Source organism: Pocillopora damicornis, chromosome 6 (assembly GCF_964200805.1).
Source record: "Pocillopora damicornis chromosome 6, jaPocDami1.2, whole genome shotgun sequence".
Lineage (NCBI taxonomy): Eukaryota > Metazoa > Cnidaria > Anthozoa > Scleractinia > Pocilloporidae > Pocillopora > Pocillopora damicornis.
In genome coordinates this window covers 19,953,935-19,973,482 of record NC_142675.1, presented here as the reverse complement: position 1 = coordinate 19,973,482, position 19,548 = coordinate 19,953,935, and the positions used below count along the sequence as shown (strand labels likewise).

Here is a 19,548-nt window from a genome sequence, read left to right as displayed (position 1 = left end):
ATTGCCAAAACACGAGTTTTGCGTGACACCACATGTTACTAAGTCAGCGAAACGAAAAGGTTGGCTCAAGAAATTCACTCGTTAGGAACGAACGCTTGTCCGACAACACTTCGAACGCGGAAACATGAATTTTAAAAATGTAGTCCTACTGCTCCTTTATTCCTTTGCCTTATTTCAAGGCTTTCAAGGAGAGGCGTGCGATCCAAAGCCTATGATAATGCGACATGAAGGCAAGAAAGAGTGCGTGTATCTTGACACGAAGGGCATCAAAACCATCGGTGTCGGCTTCAACATGCAGAACAAGGAAGCACCAGCAGTGTTTGCATCGATCGGAGCCGATTATAACAAGTTTATCAGCGGCCCTGTGACCAAATGGAGTGCTCCTTGTAATTGCTCTACAGTCCCTTGTCTCACTGAAGGGCAGATAGAAGAGCTGTTGGATATAAGCTTGAAGACGGCTATTGCTGACGCTCAGAAAGTGATTCCAACGTTTGCGAGTCTTTGCTGTCCCGTGCAGAATGTGATGGTCGACATGTCGTTCACTTTTGGCGGACCGAGATTTGCTCAGTTCACAACATTTTCAAAGCTTGTCGTACGTCAATACTGGAAGGCCGCCGGTGATGACTTGACAGTTTCGCTTTGGTGTACGCAAGCTACAGCTCGGTGTATGGAAGACGCTAACATTGTCAGAAGTGGATGCGGTTGCTCCCAGCCATATCCGCAGTCTTGCGACTCTCAAGGATCCAGCTGTTGTGCCAGTGCCACCCAACAGACCTGCTGCAAAGGTGAGTTGAAGTAAAAAATTGGATGCTTAAGTGAGTTTCGGTTTACTTCCTTCGGAGGAATGGCCGCGGCCACTGACCTCAGAGCGATGAGACGCAGGCGTTTTCGACGACTGCGTGTGTAACTGCGACAGCTGTTTGTACCCTTTATAATCCACCAATGTGTTGGAAAGCCATTTTCTTAGTATTTCAGGTCACACGTTGCAAGAAGAGCCGTTAATTCGCGTCAGTTACAAGAACATTTCACTTCCGGGGTCCATGCTTCTCTACTTTTATTTATCGTACGAAAACTTGATTATGAATGTGGATTATGACGACTTCTTGCCTTGATTTAAAAGATGCCGTTTGTGTAAGGAAGAGCTGCTCATTCTCGTGCTTCTTTAAGTTAACTAAGATCATGTTAGTTTCTGGACAAGGAGCCATTTTTGAGCAGACTTCCGAGTCAGTTCACTCATAAGGCGTGTCAGAGAAACCGAAACCATATTCGTTTTCTCTTTAGTTGCCATTCTGCGCGAGTTTCAGGCCCTAGCAGTCAATTTTAAACAATTCATTAAATCAATTTTGAAATGAATACCTCACAATGACATTTTAACGCCAAATTTATTCTTCCTCATGCATTATTAAGCCACCGACAGACTCTTTTTTTTTTTTTACATTTTATTGTAAGTAACCGATCTATCTTATTGATAATTTTAAAAAGCTACAGCGTTCTCTTTCAGGCACCTTGACTTTTAAAAGCAAAACATTTGATGAACAGTTGTGTTGCCCTCAGCCTAAAGCGACTTGCTGCGAGCACGACAAATGCTGTCCAGAAAACTCGGTCTGTTGCCCTGCTCCGCCCGCGGTGCCTACTTATTGCTGCCCAATGGATTACCCAGTGTGCAAGGATGGAGAGTGTTATAGAGCACGTGATGGGCTCATGATCAAAGGAAAGCCCGTCGCTCAAGGATTTGTCTCACCATGATCTTTTTTAGTCAAGTATTGCACTGTCGCTAAAGTTTACAGGTTTAAAAATGTTCTGATCTGTGAGTTTTTCACCCATCGAGGAAGAAAAACCGCTAGGTATTGTGGAACTGTAGGCTTTTATTCTTTGCAAATCTAAAATAAAACCTATCAGAAAAAACTGCGAGTCGGCAGCAAATCATTTTGCTCAGGCTCCGACCATTATTCTCAATGTCAATATCTAATTATAACTAATGATATTTCGCGCGAAGAGAGCGTCACCATGTGAAAATATTTGCCGAATTTTGAGCAATATATGTCTTCGAGTCTCTGGTAGCTGCTGGCGTTAAAAACAACCTAACTCACCCCCAGGGGAGAAGGTGTAATTCTTCAAAGGGGAGGGGTACGATTACGAATTTCGCGCGCGTTACGTGAATTGTATCATACCGCTGCTCCATCTTTTGTACCGACAGGCTCGTATTCATGTGGTGAGATACTCCTCCAAATGGAGTATCGAACGCCGGAAAAGATTCAGTTATCCCATAAAGATTCTTCGAGGAAGGAGGGGGAGTTTAAGTGTATCCTTGCCCAGCCCCCCTGGTAAGCCCCTAGTCCCTAGCTCTAAGAGTCGTTGTCATCTTAGAAGAAAGAAAACTTGTTCGCATGAAGAGCAAAAAACAAACGAAATTGGAAGCAATATCAATATTTAAGCACAAGACTTGATTTATTTAACATAATTACGCCATTTAATAACATATTTACAAGCAAGTTCTATGCTTAAACTATATGCACTTGAATGCATGGATAGTCTCTATAATCAAGTAAATACTTCAATTAATGACAAATCTTCAGAAAAATTGCAAACTTGTTCCACAAGCCTCAAAGTCCTTCAGAGGTAAATCGTACACTGTTGACATAAGATGGAACTTTCGTTGTCTATAGAACTACGAAAATTTTGTCACTAGACCGGTCAAGTATGGCGATTCTGCCTTATCGTATCACTGAATTCCGACGAGCACGAAACAAAAGATAATAAAGCTCACCAGAGGTCCTTAGAAAATCAAAGCCATCAAACCTTTTCAGTAACAAACCGGATGGTATCTTTAAGTGTTTGCCATAAAGCACTTTGAGCCTTACACTGACAAAATATCAAGTATTTTACCCCTGGCGTCCATGCGCAAAACAGAGTCCTTTCATTTTATCCATAGCAAAAAATGCATTGTCAACCAGACACAGAGGAATCGCATTGATCGTAGCATACTGTTTGACGAGGGAACAAATTTTCACAAAAAGCGGTATATAATTTACTTAAACACTGTCCAGTGAAGAGAATAAGAGGTCGGGAAATGAATATATCTTTCAGTTTACTTTCACATCTAGGATGATTCATTTTGCCTCCATAAAAATCTTAATTATCGTTCACAAGTCGTATTAAAAAGTAAACGTACCCCTTTCGGTAATCTCTAACTATTATAACAATCTCGCGCACAGTGGAACTCAGAAAACCGTGAACACAAGAAATTTTAATGAAAGGTTGTTGTGTTCCAAGGAGATAGCGAACGAGGCGTAAAAAAACTAAACCGCAAATAGTAATGGTAATTAGTTTTCTGGGTTTGAGGTTTGCTTGCGTTTCCCAAACTTGAGAATGTACACAATCGACCTGTCAGAATCAAATCAACGTGTTGACAGCTTTTTGAGTCTCGCGGTAACAACGGCAAATCATCTTCCGTGTTTCCAACTGCTTTTGTTACTGTGCGTCTGCTAAGACTGAATCCACCCACACAAAACAGCTAATGAGGAGCTGGTCTTAAGTAAGCCACAATTCAAACCCTTCGTAACCTTGCTAAAATAAACTGAGAGCGACACGCACAGATTTTCAGATGATTGCCAGGGCTGGATTTGAACATAATGGAGTCTATTGTTTCAGTTCTTTCCTTTGATTGATTATCATTTCCTGGGTGGCCTCAGTTTCAGTAGAGGGACTGTAAGCTGGCTGCTTAGATGAGAATCCCTCCAAAAATGGGCAATATAGCTTCGCAACTCATACTTTGCTGTTAAAAACAGGTTGATGTGATGGACCACAACGGCATTTCATACTACTAAATTTCTCTGTTTTACAAGTATCATTGGTCTCCTTTAGCACGCAAAATAGAAGCAGAGGTTATCTAAACTCATTTTTCGAAAAGGGAACAAGTTATCTGGAGTGAAATCATCGGTATGAACGTTTTTCATCGGCTCATCCTCAGCTAAGTTTTCATTCTTAATACTCAACAAACAATACTGAGTAAGTCTTAGCGGTTGAATGAATTTCATCATATTTTTTTATGGTAACATCTGACGCTATAAGAAAACCTTTAGAAAGGCACAAACTCTTTCTGAAGTTTTACAGCCTGCTGCCAAAAAGGCTCATTGTCTCCGGAAATAATCCGACATGGGGTACGCTGATTTGTTCACTATGGGCTCATGGGCTCAACTCCCACGCTGGTTGCTCTCGCCCTTTTTCCTTGGAAGGAAGCTTGGTTTTCTCGAGTGGACAGTGACAGAGGACTGCTGCTAGAAAATCGCCGCACTGGCGAAACACTGAAATGCAGAAAGAGGTTGGATATTAGCCAGTGCAGTAGACGCGCGGCGCAGAAACGCGAGAAACAGGCGCGGTTGATACATCTCTCTGGTTCTATGCGCGCGTGAAATTTTATTTAACATACTCACTTGGAAGCCGATCGTCTCAGAGTTCCAACTCGTTTTGGCGTCTTGTTCATCGAAAATGCTCTGCTGACCTTTCTTGTCGTCCGTTTAGCAACCCTGCGTTGACAGCAACGAAAGAAATAACATTTCGACATTTTGATCGAGTCTCCTACCTTTCTTTGCTCAAGACAGACCAAATTACAGGGAAAAGAGTCAAACGTGCCTTCATGGAAACATCTTTACGACAGGCGCCTCTAAAAAAATAATACTTGTGTTCGGACCTTCCCGTCCGAATTTTGTCTGAATTCTGTCTTCTATAACCTTTATAAGACAAACAGACACCTCAGATGGACCCCTCTAAAAAACATCACATGCAGTCGGACCTTGCCGTCTGAGTTATTTAACCATTTACTTTTTTAACGTATTTCTCCTTTAGAAAGACACCAGTCGCCGGTCCAAAAGGCGTGAGTCACTGAAAGCTAACTGGAAGTGGTTCAAATGACGCCAGTGAAGGCATAAGCTAAACCTTTCAGAGTTTCCCCAAACAGTTTACCTGACCGCTCGACTTAGCGTTCCGTTCGACATGTCGCTTTTTGACAACATCAGTTCCTGCGGGTCAACTGTGGTCAAAAAGTTTTCCTGAAAAACACAAAAATATATCTGCTCTTAGACACTTGGCTGACTCAGGAGGTGAGGGAATCTGAATAACTTGAATATATCGAAAGTTTTACAAATTCCATACATTTCACAAACCGAGTTAGCTCGGTCGACAAGGTTTAAATGACGATAACTTAAAGGCATCTGTCTATTAAAAGGTAGGTCATATCCTCGAATTCACATTGGACACCAAGCTGCCAAACTGACTCGAATCAGTGGGATTTTTCAATTCACATAACCCCTTACATTACCCGAGATAATCAGACGACATCCGAACATTGCCGATGATTCCCCGAAAGATTTACGAAGAATTTCAGGGGTTGCCAAACGTAGAAGAGTTTTTTGTTCTCTACTGTTGCGGCATTTCACAGATTTCTTACCGAATCTGCCATGCACGCTGTATTGGCCAGTGCCGTGGTGAGCTTCTGGAGCCATTCCGGCTTGTTTATGTCATCTCCTACAAGTCTGAACATGAACAATGTCTCTTTCATCTCCTTAGGGCAGCGATAAATAACACCAAACAAATTCTGACAATCTGTAAATGAATGGCAAGCAAAAAAAAAAAAAAAATATATATATATATATATATATAAATAAACTAATAAGCAACAAATCAACCGGTGAATGAACTTTTCACCTGTAATTCAATAGATACAGCTAAAACTTAAAGTTTTAAAATGATTAAACAGCAATTAACATTTAAGTGAGCTGTGTCCGTGCTCTATTGTTTCTCGTTAACAGAAACTAATCCCAGATTTTCTTGAAAAGCATCTCAGTTTCACTCTCTTTCCATACTTAGATCTAACAATCGGTTTTTAGTTTTCTGAAAGGTCAGTTTGCTAGCCTTCAATATTGGTGCCCTGCAGTTCGTTGGTGAGGTTTAAAAACATGTCCATGTTCCTGGTGATTCTTCACATTGCAAGTTTAAAACAGAGGAGGCGGAGATGTCTTGTAAGCGGCGGGAACACCAATCGCAGACAACACACAAATGCGGCTTATCGCTCCCCTATTGGCCGAGAACATTGGAAAACCAACAAAACATTGCTTACCTTCGTTATCACGGATGTCCACCACGCGCCTGACATGTGCCAGGGGCATAAATTTCACGTGTTTGTAAGCCTTCTGTGGCGTACGTCCCGCCGGGCTTTTCATTGGTAAAGGAACGTTGTTCATCATTTTTAAACCTCGTCGTTTCGTTACCTACAAGGGAAAAAAAGTCATTTCCTCACAGCCAGTAACAAAATGAAAGAGGCTGGGTCACAGCTGATATATAACCTGGCTTTATAATGAACCCATAGGGAACATTTTGGTCTGGTTACCGAGCTGAAAACGGATCACCATTAAAGTTTGAAGCCGGTTTCTGGGCTGGGCTAGGCTGGAGTGCTAAGAGGGGACATTTTCTAGCCCCTGTTACCAAGATTTCGGCAACTGGACTATTCCCACATGATTTCGGACACCGACGTCGGAGACCAGCCCGGTTGTCACCTTTTGCCCATCTATGCCCCTTTTGACGTTTTCCTTTCAGCTTTTTTTGAGGTGGTTAACCATTTCACTCCCAAGATCTGATTATCAATTCCCCCCTCCGGCTACTAAACATTTCCTTATACATTAATAACCTCTAACTGATAAGTTTAATTTTTCTCATTACCTGTTTGCTGGATAATGAATGGATATTATAAGGAGAAGCTACATGCTGATCACTTTTGGGAGTTAAAGGGTTAATGCCGAACAGTAGGCGAAATTGCGCGGCCTGACCTATTTGGAAAAGGGACAAAAAATGATGAAGGAATAGACAACTTCATGCACGTGTTTGGTTATCATACCTCCAGACTATCATTGAAAAGGAAAATAGTCACTGCTTCTCCTTTGCCGCAAAGGGTGTCACTCAGCTCGAAGGTGTCCACTTTAGACACGTAGACACGGTGTGAAGAAAGTACGTAAGCCTAGGAAATTAGACGTGAAAACCACTTATTTCTGTAGGACCGCTTTTAAACTGAATGTCGTCAACTCAAAATTAGAGAAGTCAGAACGACCAATCAGATGGAAAATATCACAAGAAACTCAGAACAAAGACAAAAAAACTGCACGAGGCGGGGAAAAAAGCGAGTTATTATGTTGCAGGTGGTTTTAATTTTGCGTCCGATTGGATGATAAGGCGGCGAGCGAAGTACAGAAAAGTTAAAGCAACACCCAACTACGTACAACACTAATTAGAAAGAACCTAATTAATTTCCAATAGACTGGCAAAAACCAAAACCAAAATAATCCCAGAGACCAATCAAAACAAAGGTTTTACATTATCATTAGCCAATGAGAACTCAAATTGAAAACAAGCGAGGAGAAACGCGAGTGACCAAGTCGTCAGTTGGTTTTAGTTTTGCAACCGATTGGATGTGAGGATGGCGCAAGTTTTTTGGACCAATCACAGGCCAAAGTTTGGTAAAACCCAAGCAGTCACGGTTTATTTTGGACACTGAATTCAAATTTGCTTTAAAACCGCGATGAAGTCACTGGTATGAAAACAGGCTATATATTTTGAAGACTTTTCCGACAAATGCAGTGCATTGCATAACTTTGTGCCCATACAAGCACGTTCTCTCTTGTCATTTAGCACAAATATCATTCTTCCAGGATCCACCTCGAGTCAATTTCGCTCCCACACGTTATTAGAGAATTTTACCAAGGACTTACTGGACATCCATCAACGTCTCTAAGAATCTCAAACATCTGCACCTGGCCTTCTGTTTTCCTCTTATCCTCGTTGATGTGGCTAAAGCAATAAAAAAAAAAGGCTCAGTGTTTTTAAACACGTACAAAGAGATTTCGATAGTTCCTGTTATGACTGTATGACTGCTGTTATCGCTATCATTAATGCTATCAATTGTCTGCGCAGTTGGCGTTAGTAAAAATGAACACAAGAATAAAATTTATTCCTGTGTTTGATCATTCGAATAAATTGCAACGAGCGACAGTTCGTTGCTAGAAAATTCAGTCGCAGAGGTAACGACCTTCACAAAGATTCTCCATGTCATAAAGGGGCGAATAGTCGTGGTGACTTGTCCTTGCAACTAGTCCCCGATAGGCGGTTATAAAAGTACACAAAAGCATACCGACAAGCCTTCATTATCAGCAGAGAAGGACGCGCATTTCTTCCGCCCGCGGGAAGATTTTAGATTAGTCAGGAGAGATTTTCCGGGGGTCTGGCACTCGTTATCAGTGCTAGACCCCTTAGACACCTCTCGCCGGCTCGTGTTGCTCATTCTTTCCAGCGGGAGAAGACGTGCCGAAGCACTACTTATCACGGCCAACTCGCGGGCTAACTACACAACAGCACGAAAATCCTCCTCAGTCTTACGTCATAACGTTCTTTAGCGAGTCCACTGCCTTGCCCAGAGCTGCATGATCGGGATTTTTCTTGTCTGTATGTTTCAGCAGATCTAGAGAGGAAATGAACACAGGTGAGTTTCTTGAACTCCAAGGATCACTCACCAACAGATTCTTTAAGGATGTGGACTCAGAAATCTGAAGCGCCCACCTCTTAAAAGTTTTTAAGTCACCAAAGAGAAAGGTTGGTCACCTGTGGCATCAGGAGTCCACGTAACCCTTTAACCCCTAAGAGTGGCCAGCATCTAAATTCTCCCAACAATATCACCTCTGGATCACACATTAAGGTCATGAGAATAAAGAAAATGATCACCAACTAAAGAAACTCTTGATCTTTAAACAAAGTCTCCTTGTTAGCACCTTAAGAAATGAATAGGGAACAGTATGGAGAATATACATACTGATGTTGGGGTGTAAAGAGTTAAGGAACAATAGTATCGTTAGTATACCTGACAGAAGCAAATTCATGCTCGGAAGTCTTTGCACCGGTCTAATCAGAAGTTCAGCCAACGTTTGTCTTCCGCATTCCGGTCTGCTAAGACACGCCTGGAAAAACAATCAGTTCGGTTGATAATAATGTTCCCAGAAACAATACCGCTCACATATACGTTAACTGCGCATATGTACCGCTCAAAAGTACACACGTACGACGCATCGTTTCGCGTATTTATCGAATGACGAGCAGTTGCAGTAGAGTTGCACAAAGATTAAAGTGTCCTCATGATGAAACAAGAGAGGAAAAGGTTACAATTTGAGTACATAACCCGAAAGCCAATCCAATTACCTTTAAAAAGGCGTGAAATCTTGGTATATCTCGATCACATCTCACTACAGTCTCTTTGGTCATCTCAAAGTAGTTCACAAAAGGTGGATAGACTTTGACCATTTCTTCAGCCTGGAAAAATCAAATTAAACAGACAGAAGATTGGTAACGCTAAAAACTCACAGCAATTATTATTTGAAAGCACGCGCAACACCAAGAAAATTTTGCTACAAGGAAAGAACAAAAAAAGACTGGGAGAGATTCAGTTACTTGGTACAGAGTTTGCTGTACTTACATGGTTGATAATAATGTTCCCAATACATTTGTCTTCTCTCCAATCATTCACCAACACGTCCAGTTCATTCTACGACAGACAACAAATTTTTAAAAAAATCAATAAATTAAATTCATGTGGATGGATCGGTGCTCTCGTTGTCAGAAACTGTATTCAGCAAATATAACAGTTTTTGTCGACTGACGCAAATCAACCTTCGCACCCAAACATCAGTAAGCATATTCTCCATTCTGTTCTCAATACATTTCCCTAAGTGCTAACAAGGAGAATTTGTCTATCAATCAAGACCTTCTTCAGTTTGCTGATCATTTTCTTTATTTTCCTGACCTAAATGATCGATTCAGGGGTGGTATTGCGGGAGAAATTAAAAGCCAGTCACTCCTAAGGGTTAAAGGGTTAACATTCATTCCTCAGTCAATGATACCTAGTGAAAAACGAGTTCCCCACTTGGAATAAATAAACACCGAAGTTTACCGGTAATTCATCGAACAAATATCTTTTCATGTGTTCTTAGGTAATTTCAACAAATTAATTGACCTGGAAAGTGCAATAAGAAAAACGTTTAACTGTTGATAAATGGCATAACTCACCATGATCTTATTATGAACCTCTAGGATTCCAGGTAAACGACCAAATATTGTTTTGATGTCCTCAGCGGAGATAATCGATCCACCACGTGGGTCTTTCTCAAGTGGTTCCTTAAAAACCTAAAAAATAACAAATTTCAACAAGTGAATGAGTTAAGTTCACCCCCCAACACCTTAAAATCAGTACGCATATTCTCTATATTGTTACCTTTACATTTCTGAGGTGCTGACAAGGAGAATTTGTTTAATAATCAAGGGATTCTTTATTTGATGATCATTTCCTTTATTTTTGTGACCTTAACCCTTTAACTCCTAAGATCTGATTGTTAATTCTCCCCTCTTGCTGCTAAACATTTCCTTGTAAATTAGTGACCAGAATTTGGTGTTAGATCAAGATAACAACTTCTAACTGATATGTTGGAATTTTCTCATTACCTGTTTGCTGGATAATATAAGGATACTACAGGGAGAAATTTCATGTTGATCACCTCTGGGAGTTAAAGGGTTAATGTGTGAATCAGGGTGATATTGTAAGAAAAAATTAGATGCTTGTCACTCATAAGGATCAAAGGTGTAACCCTATTGAAGACGTTTGACCAGGCATTCCAACTGTCATCTGCCGAAATTTTTACCTCTATTTAATCAAATGACAACCTTTGCCTCTATTAGTTAGCACAATGACAGCAGATGTTACTCACTGCACCAAGATGCAGTTCTTGGCTCATGTAACCTCTCAGACACTTATCTATTGTTCTAGTTTAACCTTTTGATTCCCATGAATGACCAGGTCAGAATTTCTCCTTACAATAACAATATAATATTAAGCAATCAAGTTTTTAGAATTAAAGAAAAATGTCAATTAGCAGACTATTAGCTAATTCAATACCAAATTCTCCAAACTTATATAATAAGAATTGTATGGCAGACAGTAAGGAGAATTACAAATGAGATATTGGAAGTGAGAGGGAAAACTTGTTGATACCTTGAAGATATTGGTGAGTATCTCAACATAGTTCTTTTCTGTCTGCAACAGCTCCATGGCCACTTGCTGCCGTGATGTCAGAGGTTTGGGGGGACCAGGAATGGGTGTACTCAGAGGTGAGATGGTTCCACTAGGTGTGTCTACAAAAAAAAATAGATCACAAGGCACATGACTCTTCATAGTTCCAAGTTGGCAAGGCTTGTTTATCAAAGTAGTCTTGCCCAGGGTTCTCTCATAAGATATACCTACACATTTGAGATAACTTATACTAAACCTTGTGTTTTCTCCCTAACTAGCATAGTAATGGTGCTTTCAAACAAAAAAATCTCAGTGAAAGCCCTCCTTACCTTTTGGTGTGGCTGGTGACACTAGAGAGTTCTCCAGAAGAGACCCAGAGACAGATAATAAGTCACCACTCTTGCGCTTTGCACGGAAAAGGGGAGAATCTGGTGACAGCAAATCACTGAGATCTGAATCCTTCAGCTTGCGACGTTTCCTCTTTCGATTACCAACAGGTGTATTCTGCTGCTGTGAACAAGGCACAGAAGGATCCTGCTAATGGTATCATATGCTATATAAATACTCCATCATTCATGTCAAAACATCATGAAAATAACATACTAAAAGGTCTGGATAGCAGCAGATATGTCACAAATATAAGAAAATATGACATTTTTTAAAAACATGTTTCAACAGTTCTTCTGTCATCTTCAGTTCTGATTTATACAAAGTACAATGTTGAGTTTAAAGTGTATAACAAAATGCTCATTGGGCAAAACAAACAATAAAACCAATTTAATGCACAGTAACTAAGGAAAGTAAGCTAGTGACATTAATTTTAACTCACTGTTGCTGTGAAGTGATACAAAGACTCATCGGCACAGGCATCCATGTGAATACTAGCCCAGAACCACTACAAAATAGAAAAAAACCATGCACATTGTCTTGGAGTCCTCTGACATGTAAAATACAAAAGCCAAAAGCCAAAGAGCCCAGAGAACCAAAATAATTGAAGACAAAAGAATGAAATAAAATTTATCAATGCCAAAACCAAGGGAAACTTGTTACAAGAATAAAATAACAATGAATACATAAAAGAATTTTAAAAAAACCCAAGATGTTCAATTATTAATGATCTAATCTTGCATCAGAGAAGAGAGCATCAGTTGGGCAGCCTTATCCAGACTGATTATGGTGAGTGTTACAGTATGTGTAGCTCAGATTTTAATCAACAAAAGTGCAAACCTCTTGTCTGACAACTTGGCATCGCGATTGCTCAACCAAACCCCCTGGTAACTCTGTGACACTGTCTTCAATGACAAGATGAGTGCAACGACTATCACTTGCCTCCACAGGCACCCCACCTGAAAATAACATTCACAATTTTTAGCAAAAAAGAAAAAACTTATAGAGACTGAGTGAATATGAACATTTCTTAGAAACCACAAATACGATATAACACATTAAAGCTTAGTCACTAATTCATCTGAAAGCTGATATATCAGCAGATTTGAAAAACCACACATGAAAGGCATGCTTTACTATTTGAAAAGTTCAAATAGCTCATTTGCTGATGTGCTAAAGCAGAAATTTAAAATTTGAGATAATATACCAATTTAATAATTCACTGTTCATCACTGACCTTGCTGCTCAGTTGATTCTTCCATGTGTTTCTTCTCATCATCAGAAAATCCATGAAAACTGAGATAGCATCCGTGAAAAGGCATCATCTTGTATTTTTCCTTCAGTAAAATGAATGGCAGTATCATTAAATTACAGTATCTTGGCACATAAGCCTAGGAAGAAATTAATCAAATTGCTGGAACTTTGGCAAGGTAACTGGTGCATTGAACTTTGATTGACAATGATACAATGGCTGTCTTTGAATAGCAATATAGGCTTTTTCTCACCAAGTATAACATTGATTTTACATGTCAAGGTAGACAGAAAAAAATTGAAAGTAGACCACTGGGAGCTGAAAAAAAAAAGTCTGGCTGGAACAAAGGGTGAACTCATTAGCTTTGAAAACTGACTAAAAGGAACTCACCATTAAAGGATCCACTGCACTTGCACCCCTACAAAGAAAACACATTTATACATTTTATTTTTTCAGAATAATCCAGTACACATTGACAGCATGTGATGCTTCACTATGACAGAGTCATTAGCAATTCCAACGGTCTATCAATTAAGATAATAACCAGTTAATGACTACCTCTCCAATACAATATCAATGTTCACTTACAGCTCATGCCTTCTCTCCCAGCATGTGTTTACCCACTCTACAGTCATTATAATAGTACCAAGACTCACGGCAGCCTACGGAAACATACATATATCAGTTGCTACCATTTTTGAAAAAAGGCTATCAAAATAGTTGAGTGAGGCAGAAAATTAAAATTTACAAGTACTTTGTGTCTTGGGCCTCTTACTTGGCTGAAATATTTCCCCAATAAATAAACATATATCCCAAAGGGCTAATCAGAGCATAACTAGCATTCAAGTGGTCATTTTTGGGGGACCATGTTTTAAATTCAAAATCAAGTTGTCCTGCGTAAGTGACAACGTTTTCAGTGGCAACATGTTGTTCGACCTCTTTTACAAGCTTTCAAGTTTGACAGATAGTTATGCACAGCTCTTGAGATTTGGTCACCATTCGAAACGAGCAAGGTTGCCTATGACAACACTGTGATTTTCTGGTGCAAATCCCATCGCCAAACTTTTTCTGAGTTGACAATTGAAGTAGATGTTACAGATTACTTCATATGTAATTGCTGAACGCAAGTCACCAAATTGGCCATTTCTACTACTAATTTTGTTGCCAAAAACAACACTGATTCTATGGTACAAATCCTATCATAAAACTTTTCCTAAGCTGATAATTGTAGATGTTACACCTTACTTCATATGTAATTGCTGAACACAAGTCACCAAATTAGTCACTTCCACTGCTTACTTTGTTGCCAAAAATTTTTTTCTACTCACTATAGCCCACAAAATGGTCAAACAAAGGTTACCAAATTGGCATCTTTAGCTACATATTTAGTTGCCAATTTTTTTTTTTAACTCGTCATGCCCACCAAAACAGTTGCAGCTTGAAGCCCTGATATATGCACCTACCCTGTATTTCTGTCCATGTATTGAGTTTGCAACAAGATGGGTAACTCTCCCGCTAAACTCTCTCCGTATACTGCCGCCCATATGATGTACAAGGTTACATAATCTTCCAAGTTCTTCCTTTTTTCTAAATCCAGTAAAGCAGATGATCAGATTACTCATGACTGTACAATAAAGGGGTCTTGAATTGTACGGCAAAGGCTGTTCCTGTTTAGCACAAGAATGAATTATGGGTGGTCCAATGATCCGCTGTTCTTCTTTGCGTAAAAGTTCAAAGTGTTCTCCCTCAAAAGGCTCGCAAACATAGACTATTTCAATGTTATCACTAGCTATTTGCATCACTTCTTTCACATCATCTGATATTGTTACTGGAATTTTAAGAGCCTGGAAGAAAAATAAAGAAAAAAGTTTGAAAGCTTTGTAGATTTGGACAGTATGACCATGATTTAGTCTAAATTCTAGTATTTTTAAATTTAACCAACAGGAAAAAGTTGTATTACTGTAGAATTTAAATTTAGCACTGTTATCTTCACTTGTGGTTAGTCAAAGGTATCATAGGAAATGTTTATTGAAGTCAACATTGCAAAATTTCAGGATTTACAGAGGAGAAAAAGTATCACACTAGAATAATTTTTAACTTTTAATTTCAATCTTTGATGATCCAGAAATACCTCAGAGAATGCTCACAAAGGATGTCCACAACAGTACAGTACAGTATATGGTCAGTTTGCCACAACAACAGACTTGCCACCACCAAACTCATCACTACTGAGAGTCAAATTACCACTGGTGGTAATTCGACTCAGGTGTTATGTTTAAACTCTAGTATGAATTTAACATCAAATGAAAGCTAAGCATAGCAAGTAATAGGTGCAAGCAAAAACAGTGAAAGCAACTAAACTTTAAGTGTAGTGTCTCAATTGTGAATTCTAGATTTCTGTGCTCTGCTGCACAAAGTTTTTATAGGACAATCAAGTTACTAAAGAAAGTATTTTGAAGCGAATTCAAAGCATATTCCGGGCAATTTGAGCACTTGTTTACTCATTGATCATCACCACAAAATAGGGAAAATTTTGAATTCTGTTCATTGTTTTGGGAAACACCTTTAGGGGTGTACTAGAAATTCAGAGAAAGAGCTTTAATCAATAATACTTCAATTTTTAACCATATCGATCTAAAAATTTGACCAACACAAGCCCTTGGAGGGAACATTGTTGGCATGTTACTTATTATTCTAATTTATTCAAAGTTTGATATGTTTGCCCCTCAGGGACTCCTGGAGGACACCAACTTGCTTTTTGCAAGATTTTGCTGTGTATGTGCCCACTCTTAATTTCACATCACAACCAGAAAATTACAAAACCTCAAGATCTAGGCTTTCATATGATATTAGTTTCATTAGACTTGATTAGAAATTGTGTTTATGAAAAAGAAAACTTCACTGTATTTGTATGCACTTTTCATGTTGCAATATACCACTACATCTTAGCTTTCATTTGATGTAAGTTTCATGACAGGCTACAAATAACGTCTGGGTCAAATTGCCACCAGCGGTGATTTGACTCTCAGTGGTGGCAGATTGACCGAAAACCCCTGGAACATGTACACTGTATGTGAACATATCTACAGTGTTTATAGTAGTTAGGTATCAAACAAAAATTATTGATTCTAGAATGTACATGTATGTGTGCTTCTCACATGTTACCAAATTCAAGTGCAAGGGAGAGACTAGAAATAAATAGTAGACTAATCTACAATCATGTTCACCTCGATTGCTTGCATTAGCTCTTGATTATCTCCATTTTCCTTTCCCACCACACAGAGTCGTGTTTCCATGGCGGAGCTGGAACTATTGCTTTCTAAAAATTGATAGTTAACCATAAATTTTTCATGTGCTGACCAAAAACTAACGGTTGGGTAGGTGATCAGATATTATGAAACTTACTCACGATCAAAGTTTGAGACGAAATTGTTCATCTCTTCGGCGTACCTTAAAACGATGGATTTAGCTGCTACTTTCATAGTTTTGTCAAAAGGAGAAAAAAAGTACGAGTTTTCATGTGATAAATAACTGTGGTAATTCTGACTCAAAAGAAGGCAACACAATATTTATAATTCTTGAGTCAAATGTGTGTAAATCAAGACAGTTGCAATTGTGATAAAAAGGAATTTGCTAACTGTATGTGATAAGACTTTGAACTGTATTACCCTCATCATGAGTTCATAATGATAACTTCCTTGATGAAAACAAAACTTGTACACATGATCAACAGTAAACATAGACATAACCTTTCACAATGCGACAGATCTAGATCTTAAAGCTCACCTCCACGCGAAGAATTCTGATGATCAGAGGCGTCCAGATTGCCTGAATTATCAGCATCCATCTCACCAACAAGACGCTGTACGCGCAAAATACTCTTTTACGTGTAATTCCAAACGACTAATTCGAAATAAAAAAAGAAAACGATACGATTTTCTGCAAACGATCAGCCCGTCCGAAATCTTAAGAAATATTTAGTTTCAAAAATGGCGGTTGTACAACCGTTGAATAGATGATTTCCAAATTTGGAAGTTTGAGTCGTAAAGACGTCGAACGAAAAGTGCCAGTCAGCGGTACACTAAAGAAGACATATATATTTTATGTCTAACAGAACGAAGAGCCGAGATTTTGTCCAGTGGTGAAAAAGATAAAATATGTGTTGCCTCTCTCTCTCTCTACTCCCAACTTGCTGGAAGTTGCATCTGTGGCGAGCACGAAATTCATCTAAAATGTTAGTTGTTTCCTTCTCATCACCAGCGCTGTTCCCACTCCGCAATGTTGTTAGCTTTGTCACTAGTATCCAGTTTACCCCCGTTCTAGACAGGAGCGGGAAGAGTACCACAAGATGATTTGGTTTTATAAACTGAGTTGGTAATGTAAATTGACCACAGTAAAAATGTTCTAAAGCTGAAGTTTCAAGCGGTAGCCATTCGTCAGAACGAAAGGGAAAATTAAAGGAGTGGGAAGGGCTGTAAGACTATAAATAGTTATCTACGCCCTCTTTCTTTGGCGACAGATATAATAAACAATAAGCAGAACTTCGGAGAAACAACCCTAACACCACGCATAATTATTTGTTTTCTGTTGTTTTGCAATTCGTGGATTGAAATCAAATCCTTGCAGTTCACTCTGGAAACATGAGTAAAGGGGGTAAGTTTCTGAAAAAACTTTGGTGCTGCGTAGGTGAGAAAGTATAACAGGATAGTTTAATTATATCAATTGAGTTGGTAACGTAAATTGAGCACCGTAAAGATTTTGAAAACTGAAGTTTCGAGCGTTAGCCCTTCTTCAAAGCGAGGGCCCTTCGTTTTTCGCTCTGACGAAGGGCTAACGCTCGAAACGTCACTGCTTTTAAACTCTTCATGGTGGCCAATTTACGTTATCAACTCCGTTGATATTACTCAATTATCCTGTTATCACTCTGGATACGGGCACGTGTAAGTTTACCCGCAACGTGCAATCCCTGCATCATCAGCTATAGCGCACGTGTCCACGTAGTTATAAGCAACAGCATGATATCAACACTCAGAACCCACGATGTGTACTTATTGCACGGACACCTTATATTTAGGAGATCTCCTGTTCTGCACAGGTTGCGGGGGAAAAACCACAATTTTCCCCTGCATGCTCGTACGGTGATTTCTCCTTAATCGTCTCATCAACAACTCATCAACAAAACAGCGACTCAAACCTTGTGGTCTGAAATCTTTGTAGCGGTTGAAGCCATATGCTAGCCTGGTTGAACTAAATGCCACAGCAGTGTTCTGCAAATAAACAAACTCAAAGACCCTGTCTGCGTTCGTACATACAATGTGTAAGAGACCACAGTCTCCCAGTCAGTTGTTGACCAATTAATGTTTGGTTAATCAATATTTTCACAAACATTGACTTTGTTTAATATACGATATGCCGACACCTGACTCGGAGAAATTATCAACAGAAATTTCAAAAAATGACCCAAACACTCAAGAAAAGAACACAAATAAACATTTAAGAATGTCTAAAGAATGAGTCGATGATGTGATCAATGTTTGATCTGCATTTCCATTTCCGGCACGTTTTTACGACCACAGAACATTTTTATCAAGTAAACTTTGATATCACAACTTTCCGAATTTATGTTAACTTAGTAATGCGAGGAGTTTAGTCACTTCTGCTCTTGTCAAGCTATTGACTGATGGTGTACCGTTTTCGTCTTTCAGTACAATTCCTAATTTTGATTTCAACCGTTTTTTACCTCGTTTATTGCGCACACCCAGCATGCTGTTGACGTATATCGTGTTTCAAAAGTACCCACAGCTAGTTTGGAGGTAAGAGATCAGATTTGGGTCAAAGTTTCTGAAGTGTTTTTGTTTTTGTTTTTTTTTATGCTTTCGTGTTTCCGTGACTCGGTGTTAAGCGTCGGTGAGAACAAATATTGTTTTGTTTGGTCTGTTTATTTGGTAGCCTTTAACAAGCACTGAGTGAGGAAAAGAAAAACATCTTGACCACGGTTAGCTGCGCGTTTTGAAATTTAATTGATCTCAATTAAAAGAAATTTCTAGTCAAGTTTAGAGTGAATCGAAACAAACAGTAGCAAATAATATATCTCGGTTAATGGAAATCTTTTGTTGTATATCCATGAAGATTCCCTGTTTTAAGAAATGTTAGACTCCGCTGAACGTTAAAGCCTGTAAAAAAAACTATGCTCTCTGTTTAGGCCACACGTTATATTGAAAAGTTTGTGGTTGATTCTGTTTTCTTTTATTCGGTAAACTGTTAAAGAAAATACTGATTTAATTGAAAATTGTTAATCAGCACGCAAACCAATTTAACTCATTAGCTATTTCAACGTTTCTAGTATTACAGGAGACTATGGGATGAAAGATTTTCATTAAAATCTTGGCCTTGCGCCCAAAAATATAACGTTTCAATGAAATGAAAACCAAAACAATCTTTTTAATTGCCCGAGGCTTTGTAAAAATAGTAAATAAATCAACACTCCTTGGTCGGCTGTTTACGAGATCAAAGAACTGCTTCGCATCACGTTTTGGCCAGAAAGTTCTCTGAAGAAGCTTCGGAGAAGCTGCTTCAGAAAACTTTACTTTAATTTAAAGTATTTGCTGAAAAGAGGTTTAAATAACACAAGATTTGCTTTGCTTTGTTGGTCTTAATAAAATCATTTCCATTTTTAACCTTTTTTGTTGCGTCTTATTTTTGGACCAAGCATTTATCGGCTTGTGACTGAAAACAACAGGTGTTCGGTCTCAAAGCATAAGCCACACACTAAACCATTTAATTCAAACATTCGATTCTGCTCTCTAAAAATTTC

At 39.0% G+C, this 19,548-nt stretch overlaps 2 protein-coding genes across 5 annotated transcripts; one reads left to right on the top strand and one right to left on the bottom strand.

The window, feature by feature from the left end:
• The first annotated feature begins 32 nt into the window (after positions 1–32).
• LOC113675310 (uncharacterized) lies at positions 33–1,951 on the top strand. Its single transcript, XM_027191871.2, has 2 exons — positions 33–785; positions 1,502–1,951. Exons 1-2 carry the CDS (start codon positions 125–127, stop codon positions 1,744–1,746), a joined length of 906 nt encoding a protein of 301 aa, XP_027047672.2. The 5' UTR covers positions 33–124; the 3' UTR covers positions 1,747–1,951.
• A 472-nt stretch (positions 1,952–2,423) lies between these two features.
• LOC113675340 (protein ECT2) lies at positions 2,424–17,319 on the bottom strand. 4 transcript variants are annotated; one of them, XM_027191899.2, is made up of 22 exons: positions 16,521–17,319; positions 15,962–16,053; positions 14,198–14,578; positions 13,323–13,396; positions 13,125–13,152; positions 12,720–12,819; positions 12,323–12,441; positions 11,925–11,990; positions 11,425–11,632; positions 11,078–11,217; positions 10,099–10,215; positions 9,509–9,577; positions 9,235–9,345; positions 8,900–8,996; positions 8,422–8,503; positions 7,758–7,836; positions 6,890–7,009; positions 6,116–6,266; positions 5,447–5,601; positions 4,963–5,048; positions 4,434–4,526; positions 2,424–4,304 (listed from the first exon to the last, which is right to left on the bottom strand). In XM_027191899.2, exons 1-22 carry the CDS (start codon positions 16,579–16,581, stop codon positions 4,178–4,180), a joined length of 2,556 nt encoding a protein of 851 aa, XP_027047700.2. In that variant the 5' UTR covers positions 16,582–17,319; the 3' UTR covers positions 2,424–4,177. The 4 variants fall into 4 exon arrangements, with proteins under 4 accessions (XP_027047700.2, XP_027047701.2, XP_027047702.2 ...); XM_027191900.2 differs by having other exon boundaries at positions 11,425–11,629; positions 16,521–17,190; XM_027191901.2 differs by having other exon boundaries at positions 11,425–11,605; positions 16,521–17,190.
• Between the last annotated feature and the right edge of the window lie 2,229 nt (positions 17,320–19,548).

Coding starts and splice junctions, on each gene's coding strand:
- LOC113675310 (XM_027191871.2), top strand. CDS start 125: ATGAATTTTAAAAATGTAGTCCTACTGCTCCTTTATTCCTTTGCCTTA. Junction 786..1,501: donor CCAACAGACCTGCTGCAAAG/GTGAGTTGAAGT, acceptor GTTCTCTTTCAG/GCACCTTGACTTTTAAAAGC.
- LOC113675340 (XM_027191899.2), bottom strand. CDS start 16,581: ATGGATGCTGATAATTCAGGCAATCTGGACGCCTCTGATCATCAGAAT. Junction 11,218..11,424: donor GTCACCAGCCACACCAAAAG/GTAAGGAGGGCT, acceptor TTTTTTTTGTAG/ACACACCTAGTGGAACCATC. Junction 5,602..6,115: donor GGACATCCGTGATAACGAAG/GTAAGCAATGTT, acceptor ATTCATTTACAG/ATTGTCAGAATTTGTTTGGT.